Source organism: Balaenoptera musculus, chromosome 1 (genome assembly GCF_009873245.2).
Source record: "Balaenoptera musculus isolate JJ_BM4_2016_0621 chromosome 1, mBalMus1.pri.v3, whole genome shotgun sequence".
NCBI classification, from domain to species: Eukaryota; Metazoa; Chordata; class Mammalia; order Artiodactyla; family Balaenopteridae; genus Balaenoptera; species Balaenoptera musculus.
The window spans coordinates 83,112,372-83,133,965 of NC_045785.1; the positions used below are offsets into that span (position 1 = coordinate 83,112,372).

General features: G+C 38.0%; 1 protein-coding gene across 2 annotated transcripts in view; it reads left to right on the forward strand.

Moving 5' to 3' along the window:
• Window positions 1–7,389: 7,389 nt before the first annotated feature.
• The window catches only part of ABCD3 (ATP binding cassette subfamily D member 3), an 82,409-nt gene continuing 68,204 nt past the window's right edge, over window positions 7,390–21,594 (forward strand). Inside the window, exon 1 of one of the 2 annotated variants that reach the window (XM_036856740.1) lies at window positions 7,390–7,635. In XM_036856740.1, coding sequence (XP_036712635.1) covers window positions 7,526–7,635 — 110 coding nt within the window. In that variant the 5' untranslated portion in view covers window positions 7,390–7,525. The remainder of the gene's footprint in view (window positions 7,636–21,594) is intronic. The other variant, XM_036856731.1, reaches the window with a different exon arrangement.

Here is a 21,594-nt window from a genome sequence, read left to right on the forward strand (position 1 = left end):
TTAAAAACTAGTGTGCATTAAGGGACATGATCAAGAAAGTGAAAAGACAACCTAAAGAATGAGAGAAACTATTTGCAAATCATATATCTGATAAAGATCTAGTATCCAGAATATATAAAGAACTCTTACAACTCAACAACCAAAAAACCCAATTTTAAAAAGGACAAAGGACTTGAACAGACATTTCTCCAAAGAAGATAAACAAGTGGCCAACAAGCACATGAATATGTACTCACCATCATTAGTCACTAGGAAAATACAAATCATTACCACAATGAGTATTCACACTCACTAGGATGGCTATAATCAAAAAACCAAACAATAACAGGTGTTGGTGAGAATGTCAAGGAATTGGAACCCTCATTCATTGCTGGTGGAAACACAAAATGGTTCAGTTGCTGTGAAAAACAGTTTGGCTGCTCCTCAAAAAATTTAAGCATAGAATTACTATATGTCTAGCAATTTTACTCCCAGGTGTACACCCAAAGGAATTGAAAACAGGTACTCAAGAAAATACTTGTACATGGATGTTCATAGCAACACTATTCACAGTAGCCCAAAGGTAGAAAGAATCCAAATGTCCTTAGCTGATGAGTGGATAAATAAAATGTGGTCTATCCATACAATGTAACATTGTTCAGTCATAAAAAGGAAGGCTACAATGTGGATGAACCTGGAAAACATTATGCTATGTAAAGGAAGCCAGACACAAAATGTCACTTATTGTAGGATTTCATTTATATGAAATATCCAGAATAGATAAATCCATAGAGAAAGAAGATTGGTGGTTGCCAGAGGCTGAGCGGAGGGGACAGTGGAGAGTAACTGCTTAATGGGTATGGGGTTTTCTTTTGCGGTGATGAAAATATTTTAGATCTAGATACAGGCGGCAGTTGTATAACACTGTGAATGTACTAAATGCCACTGAATTGTTGACTTCAAAATAGTTAATTTTATGTTATGTGAATTTCACCTCATTAAAGTTTTTTCTGAAATGTAATAGATGATATATTCACATGGTGAAAAATATAAAAGGTACAAATTTATTCAGTGCAAATATTTCCTCCTGCCTTTCAACACAATTTTACCCTTCCTGCAACTCGTCATTATGATCAACTTCATGAGTATCCTTCCAAAGATATTACATTCATCTATAAGCAAGTAAGTATATATTGCTCACCTCTCCACTCCTTTTATGAATGGTAACACATTTCACATACTATTCTGCTCCTGGTTTTTTTTTTCTGCTTACTATTATATTTTGATATAATTCCATAGTAGTACATACAGAATTGCTTCATTATTTTAATGCATGTACAATATTCCATTACATTTATTTAACCAGTTTTTCACTGATAGGAATTAAAGAATATTCCCAATTCCTTTCTTTTACAAAGATGCATTATATCTATGACATTTCACTTATATGAGAGTACATCTACAGAATCAATTCCCTGAAGTGAATTACTAGGTCATAGGGTATGTGCATTTGTGACTATTTTAAAGCTTTTGATCAATTATTTTATAATTTGCTCTAATTTACCTGTCCCTCAGAAATATTAATTAAAAAATTTCATAGTGTGTTTTAAAAAATTTGGGATCTTTGCCAATCTGGTAGGTGAAAATTGTATTTTAGTGTAGTTTTATTTTGTATCACTTATCATGTGTGACAAAAAGCATCTTTTCATATTAATTTTAATTTTTTATTCTATGAACTATATTTCATATTATTTACCCATTTTCTATTTAGCTATGGTCTTTTTCTTACTGATTTGATGTACTTTTAGGAAAATGGAACACTAGTCTATGAAATAAAGTGCAATTTTTTCCTACAGTTTTCTTTCTGCTCAGTTTATTGTGTTTTTTATCATGAAGAAATTATTTTTAGTAGCCAAGCATCAATTAGTTTCTTCTACAGTTTCTGGATTTTAATACTTGTAAAGGTCTTCCTCATGCCAAGGTTATAAGATAATTATTTCATGAAGAATTATTTTATGTTTCCTTCCAATAGTTTTATAGTTTCTTTAAATTTCTTTTTTCTTTTTATTCATTCTTTGGTCAGTTTGGAAATTTTTCTCTTTATTTTGTTTGGAGTATGAGGTATGGATCCAATTCTTTTTATTGAGATGATACAGGATTAAAGAAAAATAAGACTTGGTTTCTTCCCTTGTAATGGTTACTGCCATTTAAATAAATAAGCATTATAGGAGCTGTGACAGAAACCAGAACAGTGTGCATTGGGGACACCAAAGAGAGGAAAAGAGAGTCCAGAAAGGGCTTCACAAAGGAATGTATCTCCAATACTTACTGATCAGAATTAATGCTCCTATATCCTTCTGGAACTCTCTTTTATCTTGACTTCTCTGATTCTCATGTCTCTGCATTCCCATACTACCTTCTAAAGTATTCTCACTGTCCTGGCTCCTTTTCCTTCCTTTATCCTTAAAATGTAGGTGTTTCATAGGATTACACTCCACTTCTCAACTGCCCATTCTTCTTTATAACTCTTATTCAGTTCCAAGGATTCATCTGTTTTGTATATGGAAGACCTCTAAATCCATGTATATATTTTCTAAATGTGTGTTTGAAACTCTTATTATATTTGGAATTTTATATTTATTTGATTATTTGCTTAATATCTGTTCACCTACTAGACTGTTCTGGGTTAGGACTATTCTGTTTTTCTCACCTCTGGCCTCAGTTCCTGGCACATAGTAAGTCATTAACAAATATTTTCATATGAATAAATGTTTAGTACTGATCTTTTTTCCTATGAACTAGATCTTAATTTTCTGCTTACCTACTGGGCATTTCCACTTGGCATTCCTCTTAACACTCCAAAATATTTGTTCAGGTTAACAAACATTTGCTGTGTGCCAACAGTATATAGGGCCTAAGGATATATCTATTCTAAAGAAACAAAAAGCACAATTGTGTGTGTGAATGCTTTTAATCAGTATGACTTGCTCCATCAGTTCGGGGTAATACTCACATATCACGTCATATCATTTATTTTTCCAATTAATTGCTCAATTTAGGTTCTTATTAGGAAAACCTGTGTCTTACCCTTGAGGCTGTCTTTCTCACCTAATTCACCAAAAACCACAGGCAGTAATTTAGCCCAGAGACGTTAAAAGTTGTCTGTCTCCAGGTAAGAGAGGGAACTACTGCCAAAACTCTTTGGGTACTAGCTGCTGTTGCCATGGCGAGTTGGCTCTCCTCAGCATCTTTGCTCCCCTGTCATGTTGTCCTGGGTGCACAGCTTGTAGAGTGGCTGAAGCATGGACTCCCAAAGTTTTTCTATGCTCGGATACTGTTCCTAAAGAACATAGGTATTCCTAGATGGCTGAATTTGGATGGCCTTCATGACTTAGCCAAGTACTGTGCTGGAACCAGTTCTCCTTGTGGCCATGAAGCTGTTTTTGAGCTAGTTCACCAGCCCAGGCTTCCTATTTCCCCTGGGAGTTTCTCTTCAGGATCCTGAGCTTATGAGACAGGACTATCTCAGTCTATCAAAAGGTTCTAATAATATGGAACCTCACAAGGAAAGAGGTTGACATCTCAGTCTTTCTTCCCAGAAGGTAATCCTAGGCAAATTTTCGCATTACCAATTTGGGCTAACTACGGTTATTTGGAGGAATGGTCTCGTCCAGATGTCCTGTTACATACTTTCCCCAATCCAATGGGTACCAAACTCTCCTATAAATGTGTCAGTAAGAAGGGCTTCTCAAGTGTTTCTTTTCTAAGCAAAGATGAACTGTTCCTTGTGACTAGAGGTGTTTACCTTGTCAGAGAAATGATTGGCTGTTTCTCTTTAAAAAAGTTTTAAGATCTGCCTCCCGGACACCCTACTATACATTAATAGAATTACATATGAACATAAGTAGTACAAAGGGGGGAGTGATTAACTTTGCAGGGAGTGGGGGTGGCAGTGGGGGGAAGTGGTCAGAAAACAGTTTGGGGTCGGAGACCATCAAAGCTTCATCTTAAAGGATGTTAGGGCAGAACGGGATCGGTATTTCAGGTAGAAGGAATAGCATACTCGAGGGAAAACCACAGAGGGGAATAGAAGTGTGTCCTGGGGCAGGGGTAGAATATACCTGTTGGAGTGGAAGAGTGCCAAGTTAGGAATTCAGAGAGGTAGGCAGAGCTTATATCATAACTGCCTTTCTGTAACATGCTAAGGATCTTGGGGTTTATCTTGGTGATGAGGAACCAGTGAGGAATTTATTCATCTGCATCTCAATATCTTTCCTGACAAGCATGTGCCATTTCTGTGCCCCTGCTCTCTGGTAAATATTATTATCCTCTCAGGCACTCAACCAGGAAATTTCAGAGTTAATAAAAAATTTTCTTCCTACTAAGTAATGATCTCACCCATCCCCACCCAACTTGAATCAACAAAGTCCTTTCCTTCTTGTTTGCTCTGTGCTGCACTCTCTCAGATGCCCACAACATTTTACCTAGATTATTTCAAGAGTGTTCAAACTGGTTTCTCTACTTGATGTTTCGCTCCTTCAATCTGTCCTACACACTGCCACTAGCATGGTCTTCCTTAAATGATAGCTGAGGTCACTATCCTTCCCCCAAACCTGCAATACTTCCTCTTACATGCAGAATAAAATCCCACCTGGTTAACTTAGTGTTTTAGATCTTCCATTAAACATTTCATCCTTTTCTCTCATTTCACACCCCTTCTTGAACCTCCATCCACACCAGAGTTAATCATCTTCCTGAATCTGCTTTGTACCTTCTTGTCTCTGTAGCTTTGCTCCTATTATATCTTCTCCTAAAGCCCTTTTCTTCCATCCATTTTTCAAGGCCTGGTCCAAATCACATCAGCTGCATAACATATTACTCCAAAATTTAGTAGTTTGAAGCAACGACCAGCATCTGTTATCTCCTACAGTTTGTGTGAGTCAGGAATTTAGGAGCGTCTTGGTTGAGTGTTCTGGCTTGGGATGGCTCATGAGGCTGCAGTCATCTGAGGCTTGACTGGGGATGGCAGATCTGCATCCAAGGCTGGGAACCTGGTGCTGGCTCTTGGTAGGAGTCCTCAGTTCTTCCCTAGGGCTATTTGTTCTCTGAGGCAGCTGGCTTCCCCAGCAGCAGCAATCTGAGAGACCAAGGCGGGAACCACATTGCCTTTTATGATCTGGTTTCAGAAGTGACATACCATCACTTTTGCCATACTCTTTCGGTTACACAGACCAGTCCTAGCATGAGGGAGATTACACAAAGGCATAAATACCAGGAAGTAAGGATCATCTGGGACAGTGTTGGAGGCTGGCTGTCACAACATCTCTTCAAGAGGCTTTCTAGATTCCCTAGCTCCATATGCCCCTCTCCTCCCTATTCCCAATAGTTCAAATTCTTTAAAAATCAGAGCTCCTGAAGATCTCCCAATTAATTCACACTTAAAAAATCATTTAGTATTATAAAGTATAAATCCGAAAAATTGCTTTGGTTAATTATCAAAGGACACAGTGCTAAGGAACCGTCTCTAAAATCCTAGGTTGACAGAAACTTCATTGTTTGGAACTCATATTAGTGAGAACAGAACATTCCTTTCTTGCCTGGGGGTTGTATACCCTCCAGGTCACTTTGATTTAGAGAATTGGCTTCAATTTTCAGTGCAGGGGTTTGGACACAATACTCTACATTAATCTTAAATTTATCTTTCAAGAAAATAGAACCACTAGTCTGCTTCTCAACCCAGGTCTGATATTAACCCCTTTACATACAGATCTGATTTGCTCTGAGCCTATTAAGTACTGTTTCATTTAGAGTCTACCTAAACTCTTCCCTTCCCCTGATACCATAATGATACCCATTTCTTCCCTTTTTTGGAGACATACCCACAATTCCTCTGTTTCCTCTGCTGTGTGCTTTCCTTTGCCACAGCAAGTTAATAAACCTAACTTTGTTGGGTTACAGGTTTGTCCCTGGTGGTCTTTATATGATGGGCTTTATGAACAACTAAAATTATTTGAGCTCATTATTAACTAATTTCATTTTTTAAGACTCACTCATGCTCCTTGAACAAGGGTATCTTTTAGAATATCTTGCCCAATGAGTCATTCTTATCTCTCCTCTGAACTATAGTCTACTTCCTAAATATATCTTTTCTTTGAAATATAATCTATTTATTTAGACATGTTTTGGACTAATCTTGCATGCCCTTCCTTCAGTGCTACAAACTCCAAGATGGCACAGTCACTTTCTCCCAAGGTCCCTAACGCTTTCACAGTAGTATGCAATTTATTAGTGAATTAGTAACTTTCCCTCTTGTCTTCCTGAGTGACTCTTGTAATCTTTACTAGGCAACTACCAATTTATATTGAGAAAACACCTAGGAAACCACTGTTTTGTGGGCTACTTTAATATGTGTATTATGCAAGGTTTTATGTACTTATTTTCTGACATACTTTTTTCTCGTTTCCTCAACTAAAGACAGGGACTCGCTAGTCACTGTACATACCCGAGTCTAAATGCTAAGGATAAGCAATTCTGTATCATAGGGCCTGACAGAAGAATGCTGTAATCTGTAATGCCCTTCTGATTCTGAGAGTAAGGCCAGCATTAATACAATGCACTCTTGTTATGTCTGAATGTCCCTCTGCAAAGAACAGTGTTTCTCAAACTTTTTGTTTGATCAGATCCACATTAAGAAATACATTTTGTATCACTCCTCGGGACACATAGATACAAAAGACTGGTATAAGACTTTCTCAAAACAACTCCTTTACATGTAATGCACTGCGATTGTTCTATTGTGTTCTATTCTTCTAGATTTCATTAAAAAAAAAAGTGGTGGTTTCCATCTATCAAACCGATATCACAATCCCCTTGAGATTATAATCTATGGTTTAGAAAACACCGGCTTGGCAAAAGGTTTTTGATTTGTAGTCATTCTTTCCACATTTCCGTACACCTCGGAGAGTTCCCGACAGCTGTTTTCATCTAAAGGATTACTGTGCCCTCAGTTTTGTGTAAATACTCTGTGACGGGGCCGTTCCCCTTCTTCCTGGCTCCTTTAAGAGGGTGGTAACGGCTCATCCTGGAGGTGGAGTGGCAGGTCCCACCAAGCCCCCGGCGCAGGCCAGGCCCGCTTTTCCAGTTGTTGTGAAAGCCTGCGCGTGTGTGCGCGCGGAGGTGGGGGGTAGGGGTGAGGCAGGGGCGACACGGTGACCCAGCAGTAGCCAGGAGCAGCAGAGGGAGGCCCAAGGCCATCTCTGAGCCTGCGTTCCCGGAGACCCTGCGAGAGTCCACGCGTGCGCAGAGCGCGTCCCAGGACCTTTCCGGCCTCCGTGACGTCCGCGCGCGCTCCCCACGAGCCAAAGTCCGTGGTGGGCTCCGGCGCGCGGCCGGTGCGGCGGCGCGCGCCAGGGGGCGGTCCTGCGCTGCCGGCACCGCCCGCCCCCCGCGCGCTCCACTCCTCCCAGTCTCCCCCGCGCTTCCTGCACTACGGTAGTCGTCGCCGCGTCCCCGTGCCTGTCCCCGTCTCGCTAGCACAGGCTGTGCCATGGCGGCCTTCAGCAAGTACCTGACCGTGCGAAACTCCTCGCTGGCGGGGATCGCGTTCCTGCTGCTTTGCCTGCTCCACAAGCGGCGCCGCGCCCTCGGCCTGCACGGGTAAGAAGGCCCGTGGCCGCGCCGCCTTTCCGGGCCCGAACGTGAGCTCCCCGCGCTCTCTTCTTCTTCGCCCGGCGGACGAGTCCCTTTGCCCCGCGGGGTCAAGCGGAGAGGGGGCAGGCTTCGGCCGCTGCCAGGCTCCAATGTCAGGATGTCCGGTGTCCCCGCGGCGCGGGCGTCCCCCGTGCTCCCTGCGCTCCGCCGGCCTGTCCGGCTGCTCACTCTGCCCCCGGGTGTGCGAATCTTTTTCCTGCGCCCGCTAGCAAACCCATGCCTCTGCCCCGAGGCCGTCGCCCCTGATGTCCTCCCTTTTTTTGTATCAACACCACCACCTCCTTTTTGCATCAACTTTCTGGGTGTATTCTTGTTTTGCCATCTCATCTCCTGACAGACCGTGGATTTGCTTTGTGGACGTGTATGTGTGATTTGAGGATGGGGATTGGACTCCCCAGACTGGAGGCTGTTGTCTAAGTCATTGGATGAGTGAGGTTTGGCACGATTCCTTAGTAGTTGCTGTTGAAAGTCGCGAGGATGGTTCGTGTGAACTGTCCTGGGTCCATTTGGCAAAGTTGCTTTCTAAAGTGGTGTCCCCTTCGAGTTGGTCAGTGAACGCCCTAGCATTTCATCGGAAAAGCTGAATCGGTTCCGAGGTATTTGGAGGGCAAGGTTCGTTTCCCTGACTCGCAGGTGGAAGGTGAATGTGTGTTCTAGGTAAGGGTCCAGATCCCTTTTGATTATATTCCGCTGCTTCTCCCTCGAGAATTTTAATGTTTAAATTTAACTTTGGGAGATTATAAGATTAGAGAAGGAAGAGAGAGAATCGAGTTACTGTGTGGCGTTACAAGACATAATTTTTTATTTGCTGGGAGTCACTTTCCTTCAAATGAATGAGAAAAGGCTACTTCCCAAGCATTCTTGCTACTATTGGATATTTCGTATTAAATCTTAGCATCGTGCTTTCATCCATTTTACTTCATTTCTTTGGGCAGATACTGTTGCCTTCTGTTTTGATTTACCTAATGTATCTTATTAGTAGTAGATTTTGGACTAAAACACTGACAAGTGGCCTTCCTTCCCTTGAAGTTCTTAACTAACCTTCCGCTGACTTCTTTATCTTATTAGTCTGAAGCAGTGGTCTTTCTTTTCCTTCCTAAATCTGCTTAACAAAGTTGAAAATGATTTGCTTCTTTGTCAGGACAGTACAGTACCTATTCACTTTTCTTCTCTTCAGTTTGCTTTTAAAATGATTTATTCTGGAAAATATAAACAAAATTTTCTGTTAGATCTGCTTTCTGATCTCCCAGTTGCAAATGGAAGTTATTTGTTATATGGGAATATGCCAATAGAAAATGCTGAGTGCTATAAAATAACTTTGAATTACATTTTTGCAGAGAAGTGTTTTAGTGCATAGAACAGGTGTTTTAGTATGGGAGAGGGGGATTTGAGGACAGCCCTAACAGCTCTGGCTTGCTTTTATGATTTTTTTAATTAAAAACTTTGTTTTATTGGAGTATTACATACTTGTAGAAAAATACACATAAGTGTAGAGCTTGAAGAGTTTTCACAAATAGAACTCACCCATGTAATCATCACCCTCATCTGCACCCAGATAAAAATACTATCAGCAACCCAGAAGCTCTCTTCAAGTCCCTTCCAGTCACAGCTAAAGTAGTTACTGATTAATAAGGCCATAGATTATTGAGTGAGGGAAATTTTAAACATAATCTAATGGGGAATAGTAGCAATAATAGCAAGACGGTATAATGTAATCAGTTTTATTAAATAATTTAAGTGTTTATTCAATTACATAAAACTCTTTACAAACCTCTTTTTGAGAAACTTTGTAAACTTTTTGGGGGATTAAATTATGCAACAGTTAATTTACTGAACAAAAGATTGTTGTTAATCTTTTGCACTGGCAGTAGTAAGGAAAATCTTTATTTTACACATTAGTTTGTGGGAGGAGAATGCAAATTATGAGCAGATAAGCCTGATGTTTAAATTACTGAGGTAAAATGGTTGAATTACTATAAAACCATTAAGAATGGTGTCAAATCTATCTTTGTAGATAATATACTTCCAGAATCATTTGGATATCTTTCAGTTGCTATCTTTGGCCTCATAGCTTGAAGATCAGAAAATTCTAACTTTATATTTTACTGGCTTTTCGGGTAGCTTTGGTAACAGGGCTAATTAATTTTGCTATCTAGTGCCTAATTAAGGAACCTGTGACTGCTTGACCTTTATTTGTCTATGTTATTGACAGTAGATTTGTCTTAGGAGATATTCCTTAGAAGATATTCCTTAGAACCAGATAGTTAATAAAGATAATAAAATCACTTTAAAAGTTACAGTGTCATTTTGTTCCAGACATTGGGAGAATGAGTAATTTAATATTCTGAGTAATTTTTTAGTTATATATGATTTGACTGGGTGAAATATACTTTTTATTATGGAAAATTTCACACGTATTCAAAGTAAGCAGAATAATATAATGGACCTCCTATACACTTCACACAAGAAGTACCATTAACATTCTGTCATTCTTGTTTCTTATAGCTCCTTGCTCCCCACCCCTTAGTTTTACAGATCTTTAGGTAAAATTTATATATATTGAACTGTACACATCTTGTACATTTTTTAAATAAATGGATACAATAGTATAACACATCCCTTTCATAAATTAGAACATTTTCATCTCCCCAGAAAGCTCTCTTTATGCATTCTATGTGAGCACCGTACTAACCTTTTTCACCCTAGTTTTGCTTAATCGTACATCTTATTTTGTTTATTATTTATATGGGGAATAGTGGAATCTTTTTACTCATGGATAAAGGAGACCATGTATTTCAGTCCAAAGGAAGTATCTGTTTCAGACTGTTGTATTACTAGGTGCTATGGGATGGAGAGTGTGTGTGTGCGTGTGTGTGTTACACATACATTAAAAAAAATATGACATCTTTGGGGCTTCCCTGGTGGTGCAGTGGTTGAGAATCTGCCTGCCAATGCAGGGGACACGGGTTCGAGCCCTGGTCTGGGAAGATCCCACATGCCGCAGAGCAGCTGGGCCCGTGAGCCACAGCTACTGAGCCTGCGCGTCTGGAGCCTGTGCTCCGCAACAAGAGAGGCCGCGATAGTGAGAGGCCCGCGCATCGCGATGAAGAGTGGCCCCCGCTTGCCGCAACTGGAGAAAGCCCTCGCACAGAAACGAAGACCCAACACAGCCATAAATAAATAAATAAATAAATAAATAAATTAATTAATTAATTAATTAATTTAAAAAAAATATGACATCTTTAAGTGTGAATTAGTTAAAAATGTAAGATGATGACAATGCAGTGTACAGACAGTCATGCCTTAAAAATTCTGAGAAAGAAGAGATTAATGTGTTTGGGAAGAGTTAGGGAAGGTTTTATGAAGGATGTGAGCTAAGCCTAGAAAGAGGGTAGGAATGAATAACTGGAGATAAATTGAATGTCAGTAGCAGCCCTTATCAGACTTTTGTTGCATTTTATGGGAGGAAGAAGCTTGGTGGTACTCTTTCAGTCCAAACACAAATATAATCATGTTATTTCTTCATTAAAATCTTTCAGCTATTCTAAAATACAAAATTCTTAGCATGAGTGAATGATGTTCATGATCTGGTCCTTTGCTGCTTCTACTCAGCCAGCCATATGGAATTAACACTCTCTGAGTAGGACAGGCTCTGCCCAGCTGTTGCAGTCTTATTGTAATCACTGTCATCCCCACCACTTCTTCCCACACTTTGATGTTTATTTACCTTCAAGACTCAGTTCAGTTAGCACTTTCCTGTCTTTTCCTGATCTCCAAACTGATGCTGTTGTCCTCTGCTCTCAGGCTGCTGTAAGCATTCCCCTACTCTAGTTACCACTCTGTATGGTAGTTTATTTTCTTGGCTTCTACCTGCATCAGACTGTGAGTTTCTGGAGGGCATGGACTGAGTCATCTTTAAATTCCTAGTTTGCACATGTCATAGGATAGACATTCAGTAAGTATTTATAGGGTGGACAAATGATGTAGGATAGTTGAAGAATTTTTAAGGGTAATTGTCTGACAGGCAGTTGGAGATGGGGCACTAGTACAAACATGAGTAAAGGCATTATCTTCAGAGAAGTGATAGTTGTGTACCTGAGATTATATAACAGGAACTGGGGGTAGGGAAGGGTAGGAAATCAGTGGGCCAGTTTTAGAAGGCAGAGAAGAGACCAGTCTACATTGCCCAACTATTTTATGATCTTAAAAAAACCAAACAAAGAACAAAAACAGAACAAAGCAGTTTTCTTTCTCTTCCCATGAATGCTTGTCAAAGTTCAGATTTCTCTTCCTGGATTTCAGAACCTTCCTTTATCTGGTCTCACCTTACCTGGCTAATCTTTTATTCCATTGCCTGCCAGTGACTACTCTCTGTTCCAAATAGGCCAGTTTCTGCACTGTTTTCTGAACAGGCCACACTCATTCCTGGCTTTGGAGCCTTATTCATGATATTAGCCATACCTGGAATATCTCTTCCTGTATCCTCTGTTCTTCAACTCTTACCCTTTAAGGGTTACGTCAAGGTCACCTTTTCCATGAAGTAATTTTAAACAACCCCTTTTTAATCTTATGAACCATGTATTTAGGTACTTTTCTTTTTTCATCTATTAATTGTTTGACTGGGTATGATCTAGTTGTTAGCCATCAGAGTGTAGCCATGGCCACCAGCTTATGGGGTGGTCCTTCGTCCTTTTTCAAAGCCCCAACCTATAGATGGTAGGAATAACCAAATATTTTTGGAGAGTTTCAGGGAGCTTGTGTTTCTCTTAGTCATGCCTTACTTCTATGCTTCTGCTCTATTTTAGATCCCACTTGTACGTTGTCTCTTGAGCCTGTCATTTTGGTATCTGCCTTGATTCCTCCAAAGCATCAGTCACAAAGCAGGTATTTGTAGTAGAGCTTTACTGAAAATTTGGGAGTAGTGGCAGGGATTATATTGCAACATAGGGAACATCTTAAAATGGAGTAGTTCTTTTATTTACAAGTTTCTTGTACTTTCCCACTGTTGTAAATTTGTTGGCTATTTTCCCCTGAGCCTCAGCCCTGTGGCCTGTTGCTGCGTCTTTTCTGTACCCCTTGGATGTTTTCATATCTCTAGCTTCTACTCCCTGTACTATCTCCCCACTAACCTCCCTACAGCTTTCCTGCATACCTGAATTCAGCTTTCCTTCTTGAGATCTGCTCCTTTCAAATCAAGCTTTAGAAGGGGCTGGCTTCACTTTTCTCAGTTTCACAGGCTCACTGAACGTTCTGCAAAGTACAGGCGTGTGTCAGGTGAGGGGCTGGAGTTGCATGAGACCCTTAGGATGAACCATGAGTGGATGTTGTAGGGTTCATCATATGGATCCTCAGAATAAAAAGGAGATGCTTAAGCAGCTATAGGTAAAGAAGGCCTTAAAGGATTTGCCAGGAAAAGCAGCTCTGTACAGAAACCAACTGATGCAGGTCATGTTCTCAGAACTGTGCAGCTGTCTGTGGTATGCTGGGGGGTAACTAGGTACTGACTGTTTAATTATTATAATTAAACTTCTCAGCTTTGGGCACATTAGCATCATTGGCCAGGCATTCCGTTTAGGGCTTTTGCAGTTGCTATTCCCCTGCCTGGAATTCTCTTTCCCCATACATCCTCACTGTTTTCCCTCCCATTTTTCTTAGAGCTGTGGTTACTGTTTGTTTTAAATAACAATTTTTTTCTTGCTACAAATGTAAATGTTGTCTCCTGAAGTATATTATGAGCTCTGTAGGAGCTGGGCCCCTTCTATATGCATGGGTAAAGCAAGTCTTAGAAATTTATAAAAATAGTATCATTATTTTATAACCTGCTTTTGACAGTTAACAATAGAGTGGAAACATTAAAGACAATTTTAAGAAATTAAAAATCATGTACTTTGGTGTACAACAGACACTAACACAGTATTGTGAAGCAGTTATACTCCAATAAAGATCTATTAAAAAATCATACATAATGTCATCACCATAACACACATATTGTTTTATTTTATTACCTTTTATTATTTATATGCATATATTTTTACACAGTTATATACATGGTTTTCTATTTTCATTTAAAGCATAGACATCATTCCTGTGTTTCTACATGAACCTCATTACTATATTTTAAAAGAAATACATAAATACTCCTTTGTGTGACTATATCATAATTTATTTTACCCTTAAATATTTGGTATCTAGATTGCTTCTTAATTTTTACAGATAATACTATATGTGTTTGTGAGTGAACATTTCTGTCTCTGCTGAATTATTCCTTGGAATAAATTGCCAGAATTAGGATTAATGAAGGAAGGTTATAAACTTTCTTTAGTGTTTGTGGAAAAGGAAAGCATAAACATTCTGGAGCTACACAAATTCCACATATTACTTTTTAATAATTGTGTCATAGAATACTATGAATGAGTGCTAATTTAATTCTCTAATCATCATTAAGGGATGTTTGAATTTTTTTGGAGGGGGAACTACTTTAGAGGTGTAAAATAATGTCTCAGGATTATTTTAATTTCCAAGAATACATATTTTTATATGCAGAAACCTGTCTTTATTATGGAGGCAGTCAGCATAGTATCAAACATGGTCTTTGGTGTTAGATATGGGTTCAGGTTTTTATTCAGCCGTCTGCTAGATCTGTGATCTTGGTCAATTTACTCAACCTCTTTAAGCCTCAGTTTTCTCATCTGTAGAACAGGGATAATAGTATTTACTTAATCAGTAGTTGTGAGGATTAAATGAGAAAATGTCCTAACTCAGTAGCTGGAACAAAGCTCAGTAAATAGAAGATAGCTTTAGCTTTCACTGTGCTTACCAAAGGACAGCAAAACATCCCATTGTTAGGTTCTCAGTAACTACTGAGCCTTCATAAAAATTTCCTCGAATATGCCTGCGAAAATCTCCCTAAAGAAACCTTTAGAATTGATAGACTCATTCAGAGTTGGGAAGTATTTAAGTTACTTTTATGTGACATGGTTTCAGTCCTCTGTGTTTTTTCAGTTGTTGCGTCCTGAATATGATACTCTATTTCTCCACCCCTTAAAGGGAGGTCTGAAACTGAATTCATTATTCTAAGTGTGGTCTGACTGACAGAGTGGAGTGGGCTGTTACCTGCTTTGTAAATCCAAAACTTTTGTTACAGTAGGTGAGGTTACATTCATTTTTGTGACAGTCAGTATTCTTCACTCATATTTTAGCTTGCACAGTTGTTTTCCCTTTCTTTCCCCTTCTTAGCTTGCTGTTTGATTTTTTTTTTTTAAAACCTGGGTGTGGGTATTTACAACTTATCTTTGTTTGGGCACATCACTTTCTCCTAAATTTTTTTCATCATGCACATTTTTAAAAAAAATTTTTATTGGAGTATAGTTGCTTTACAATGTTGTGTTAGTTTCTACTGTATAGCAAAGCGAATCAGCTATACATATACATATATCCCCTCTTTTTTGGATTTCCTTCCCATTTAGGTCACCTCAGACATTGAATAGAGTTCCCTGTGCTATACAATAGATCCTGCACATTTAATTGGTATTCTTTCTCTATATTTTGTCAATAAGTTACCGGACAGGAGTAAGTATAGAACAATGTATTTATATCACTATAACCTTTCTTTTAAATGATACCTTTTGGGGGTTGTATTGGTTCTCAGCTTTAACTTACCTGGTACCTTTTCACACCTTTCCTTCTGGTGATATTTGGCACTCTGACGGTAGGGCTAGGCATTTGATCCGTATTGGGCCAGTCAGAATCCTTCCTCCTCTGTGATGTTTCTGCTGTGGAGTCAGTGGGGAATGGTCTTCCTTTTTCGGTCATGGATGATGAATATCACCACCTTCTAATCTGTTGCAATAAAATATAACATGGAATTATTATTATTATTATTTTATTGGCCTCACCAGGCAGCTTGCAGGATCTTAGTTCCCTGACCAGGGATTGAGCCCATGCCCACTGCAGTGGAAGCATGGAGTCCTAACCATTGGACTCCCAGGGAATTCCCTAAACTGGAGTTATGAAGAAGAAAGATAGGCGCTCTTTATAATTTTCTTTAGAGTTATATATGGCAAATTAAATTTTATGCAAAATGGGTACTGTATTTCCCTATTGTTATTTTTTTTGGAGTGATTTTTTTACAGAATGTTAGAGTTGTTTATAAATGACATTTGTAGTCATTTCTACAAAAAATTAGACATAAGGCCCTTGCTTAAGAATATGGCTTTTATCATAACATTCTTTTCATGAGGAAATAACTTTTGTTTTAGGCATCTCTTTTAAGAATATAGCCTTCCATAGGCATTAGGATAAAATGGTCTGGATAACTGATGGTGTGCTCTCCATTGGGAACTATTATGCATATTAAGATAGTTTGAAGCCTTGTTAGATAAAACCAGTGAGTGTGGTAAAGGTGTTTCTTTAAAAAAAACATGCATTTGTTGTTTGGCTAATTAGCAGTCCTGAATGATTGCAATTAAATTAATAAAGTATAACATTGAAAATAAAGCTCATCAAAGCATTCAGCTAATTTGATATCTGTGAATAGACGTAACAATCTCACATACCACTATAATGGTACCATAATAATAGACATAAACATGGGTTGTATGATTTACTCTCTGCTTAAGAAGTTATCTGTTGGCATTAAAAATAAATGTACTATGTGGAATGAGGCAGCTTCTCTAGGTAAATCATAATTTGGTTATTTAATCAGCATACTGTGTCTATAGGTCACTGAATGTCGCTATTTAAAACATTTACACTTTCATAAACCTATGAAGTAAGCAACAAGACACATAGTGTCTCCTCAGAAGGAAAAAGTATGGTCCTATAAAGTTATCGTACTTTAGTGAGTAGGACTTTTTTACATTTCAGCTTCTCTGAAATTAGGATGCAATTTACAGCCGACGCATCTTAGCTTTGATTAATATGGTATTGGCATATTGTTACATTTCCTTTTTACTATGCATGTTTTTAATTTGCTTATAAAAATGCTTCATGGTAATTTACATCAAACTCAATCTTCTGACTCCATATTCAGTGTTACTGTCATTCTTTCTTCATTATATCTTAGAGGTTAACTTAAGTTAACTTAAGTTGAGGTAGAATCAGATCTTTTCCTCATTCCAGAACAAGGACTGGAGGAAGTAGGGTGGCGTGGGAATCAATGAACCACTCAAAGAAAGGGACCCAAAGGTCATGCACTAACTCACAAAACATCTCGTGCCTGCTACATGTCAGATGCTGGGTTTATAGAGATGAAAAAAAGGTCCTATTCTCGAGAGTTGGGTGGTATGATACAAGTCTGTACCTTCATTCAATATTTAGTGCTAGGTGCTGAGGACACACAGTAGTGAATGAGATTAGGTCTGTTTCCTAGATGGATCCTGTAGTGAGAGAAGACAGAACCCATTTCATTTTAGTTTTGTATTGGGCACTTGGGAAGATTAAAAATTAAATTAGGCAAGATTTTTGCTGTTAAGAAACTCACAGACTATTAAAAGAGAGAATCCTGTGTCTGGACATTTCACACCAAATTTCTAGTTAAAAAAATAAACTACTGGTATATTTTATTTAAAATATTATTCTCCGTTTACCTGTGATACAATTTTGTTGCATCAGGAAATTAGATTTAACGTGTTTTCAACTGTGGTGTTCATTTGCTTTCCCCTGCAGTAATGCCCAAGATGTGTTGTTCAGTAAAGCAGTGGAGGCACGGGGGGAGGCAAGTGTAGGACAGAATCAATGAAATGATCCCATTTTTAACGTAAGTATCAGATAATTTCCAGTTTAACTATTGATGAGTGAGTACATTTCTCTCTGTATTTTATCACTGGCTCAACAAAATAGCTACTTCCCCTTACTTCACTGAAGAAAATTTCAATGTGGAAGGAAATACAATGTTTATCCAGTACATTCTATTGAATGCTTCTTGTATGTCACTAGGCTAGGCATTGAGATACCAAATTGATGAACATTATTTCTAACCCCTGTCTTGTGGAAATACAAATACATAGAAAAGTCGTACAAGTCAGTATGACTAGACCTGTGGTCTAATAATAATTCTGTGGGAGGGAGCACTGAATTGGGAATGTTTGATTGTTTTGGTTGTTACCTGGGGAGGTTTCACTTTTGTGCCTGATCTTAAGAGATAAGGCGTAAAAGGCATTCTAGGTAGAGAAAATAGCATGAGCAAAGGCATGGCGATAGTGGAGTTATGATTTGAGAAGAAGGGACTGCAAAGACATGAAGCTGATAACCTTACTATTAACTATTTATTGAGCACTTGCCATATTATAGGTTCTAAATATTTTGCATTTATTCCTCACAACAGTCTTTTGAGATAGTTGTTTTATTATCTTTATTTTATCGGTGAGTAATCAGAAAGGTAAAAATGGTACCTGATTATAAGAGTTCTTACGTTTGAATTAGCCGTGTGGGGGGTAAAAGACAGAATAAAATATTTTTATCAGATCCTTCAGATATACTTAGATTTGTAACCAAGCAAGGCCTCATGCGCCCATGGACAGAAAGCCAAACTCTTGACAGCAGGTGTTTTCAGCAAAGTAAGGGTTTATTGCATGGCGCCAAGTAAGAGAGTGAGAGACAAGCCTCAGATCCACTCCATCTTGGTCTTTGAGTTAGGGATTTTTTTTTTGAAGGGGAAAAACGAAAGCTGGGACTAATCATCATCTTGTGACATTTCTTAATCATAGTTTTGGGAGTCGGGATGTTCTGGTTTATGAGGTTCAGACCAGGTGGTCCGTGGCTTGGGGGTCCATTAGCTCATCTTGCCCTGGAGAAACAACCTGGGTTTGTATGTTAATGATGATATATATAATAGCAATTTTAGTACATTAACGATGTTATCGACAATAGCAGTTTTCGTCATCTGACTCTGGTTGATTAGTGTTCAGTTAGCACAGGATTGAGGTCAGAGGGGACAGAAAAGGGAATAAAGAATTGGATAGAGAGAGTAATCATAAACTCAGTAAGGGAACTTGGTTTCAGATTCAAAAGAACAGTCAAGAATCATTCAGGGGCTAAGAAAAAGCCTTATGTTAAATTCAAAGTTATGTAAATTGTTAGATTAACAATTTTATTGTAGTATATTAATTTTAAAATATAGTCATGGTGGAATACTCTTAAGATTTTAAAAACATTTTTATTGTATATTATACAGCAAGTATAGAAAAGTGCATAAAACACGTATATAAATTAATGACTTTTTTTGTAACTGCCACCCAGGTCAAGAAATATCTTTGCCATCCACCCAGAAGCCACATGCCCCTTCCCAGTCACAGCCCCTTCTCTGTACTATCCTGACTTCTATAGTAATTACATTTTTGCATTTCTTTATAATTTTATCACCCAAAGGTGCGCTCCTGAGCACTATAATTCAGATGTGTTTGTGGGATTTTTTGTTCAAGTCTCTCTTAATCTATGAGTCTGCATGCCATTTCTCTTTCCCGTTTGTTATAGTTTATTTGTTGAAGCAACCAGGTGTTTTCACCTATACATATTCTGTAACTTGGATTATGCCAGTTGTATAATTTTTCTTCATTCTCTGTATTTCCTGTAAATTGCTAGTTGGATCTAAAAGCTTGATCAAGTTTAGATTTTGTTTTTATTTTTTGGGCAAGAATGCTTCCTAGGTGTTGATGTGGTATACTCTCTGTCACGAGGTATATAATGTCTGGTGGTTTCTTTTTGTGATTTGAGCAGCCACTGATACTTGATACCTAGAACAATGAGTTTATTAGGGCTTACAAAATGGTGATATTTGAATTCGGTTACTACTTCGTTTATAAGGTGGAATGCTTCTGTAAAAAGGAAGTTTTCTTCATCTATTTGGTTCCCCAGTGGTACAGTTCAGTTAGGAAAGGCAGGATGGATATTTGCTTCTTTATTATATATCAGTTTCTTGTTATTCCCTGGAGGTGACCAATGAATTCTTCTTAAGTGTCATTATGAACCTAATGATTCATTACTTGTAAATAAGTAGTTAATGCTCTCTTATAGATGCTTTGGAGGAACCTTTATGAATGCAGTGAATCTTATAAAAATATGAAATGTGCCTCAGTTATCAACCCTTACATTGGTTTTATTTCTATTTAAATTTTAGAATCAGCATGTTGGGATTTTGATGAGGATTTCATCTAATTTATAGATTAATTTCTAAAACTGGTTATAGTGCCCTTTTTTTTTTTATCAATCTTGCCATGAGTTTGTAACATGTGTCAGTTTTTTTAAAAATCTGACTTTCAGTTTTGCTTTACCTCTGTTGAGTGTCTTTCATTTCATTTTTATTTGCTTTTATCTGTATTCTTTTATTCTTTATACTTCAGTTAATTTTGTTCTTTTTCTAATGTTCACATAGATGATGAATTTTCAGTCTTTTCTAATGTATTCGTTTAAGGTTATAAAGTTCTCTAACCACTGTTTAGTTGCATCCCACAGTTTTTTTGAGATGTAAACTCTTATGTTGTAAACATATCATATGATATGTATATCATTCGTTTCAAATATTTTAAAAATTTCTTTGACCCATGACTTTTCACAAATGAAAGGGAATCTCTTTATTTATGTCAGTTACCTATTGTTGTATAACAAACCACCGCAACAGTTATTTTTCCCCCTTATTTCTCTGGATGGCTGGGTAGTTCCTTTGCTTGTTTTGTTTGGGTTCCCTTATGAGGAACCCAGTAGAGGATTGGCTGCACTGGAAAGTTCATATCTGGTAGTTGGTGCTGGCTGGTGGCTGGGATGCCTTGATTTTCATCTAAGTGACTGTATCATTCAGTAGGCTATACCACTTCCTCACATGGTGGTCTCAGGTCAACATTCCAAGAAGCCAGGGTGAAAGCAGAAAGGCTTCCACCCATTCTCTTGGCTAGAGCAAGTCACAAGCCTGGCCCAGATTCAAGGGTGGGAAAAAAGATTCCTCCTTTTTAGGAATTTGTCTCAGTGTTTAATATACCACAATTTCAAAACATTTGGGAATTTTTCTTATATTTTTCTTTTTGCTGTTAGTTACCAGCATAATTGCTTTGTGGTTAGAGTATTGATTTGTTTTTTTTCTCATTTTGTTTTTACCTCTTTTAGTTGTTTGAAAGTTATTCTCTATATAAAATTTTTATTTTTTAGTTTTACTGGTTACCCTAGAAATTTTGCCATCTGTTTATCTTTTCAAGTCTAAACATTAATCAATAAGAAATACTTCGTCATTCTCCCAGGCAGTAAAAGGACTTCAGAGCAATGACCCCATTCACTTTTCCTGCTTATTTAGATGCATTTGTTGTGGTTTTTTTTTTAGTACTATAAGACATTATTATTATTGTTTTATATAATATTTACTTACAGTTAGTTATATATTTACCACATTCTTTGTTTTCCATTCCTTCTTGCAATCTATACCTTTCAACTGAGATCAACCCTCCTCTCCCCCATAATATGTCCTTTATAAATTTCTTTAGTACAAGTCTGCTGATGATGAACCCTCTCCATGTTGCCAGGGAATGTCTTTATTTGCCTTCATTCATGTAAGTGTCTTTTTTCCTGAATGTTTAATTCTAGATCGGCAGTAATTTTCTTTTTGTACATTGAAGATTTGATTCCACCATATTCTGGTTTCCATTATTAATGTTGAGAAGTCAACTGTTAGTTTGTAACTGTTGCTGCTTTGAAGGTAATCATTCTTTTTTGCTCCCGTAGAGGCTTTTAAGGATTTATGTTTGTCTTTGGTTTTCTGAAGCTCACTATGATTTGGTTAGGTGTGGATTTATTTTTTATCTGTCTTGCTTAGAATTCACTGGGCCTTTTAGTTTTTATGGATTGGTGTCTTTCTTCCATTTTAGAATATTCTTGGCCATTACCTATGCCTTGTTTTCTTTCTTTATTCTTCCTGGACACCAA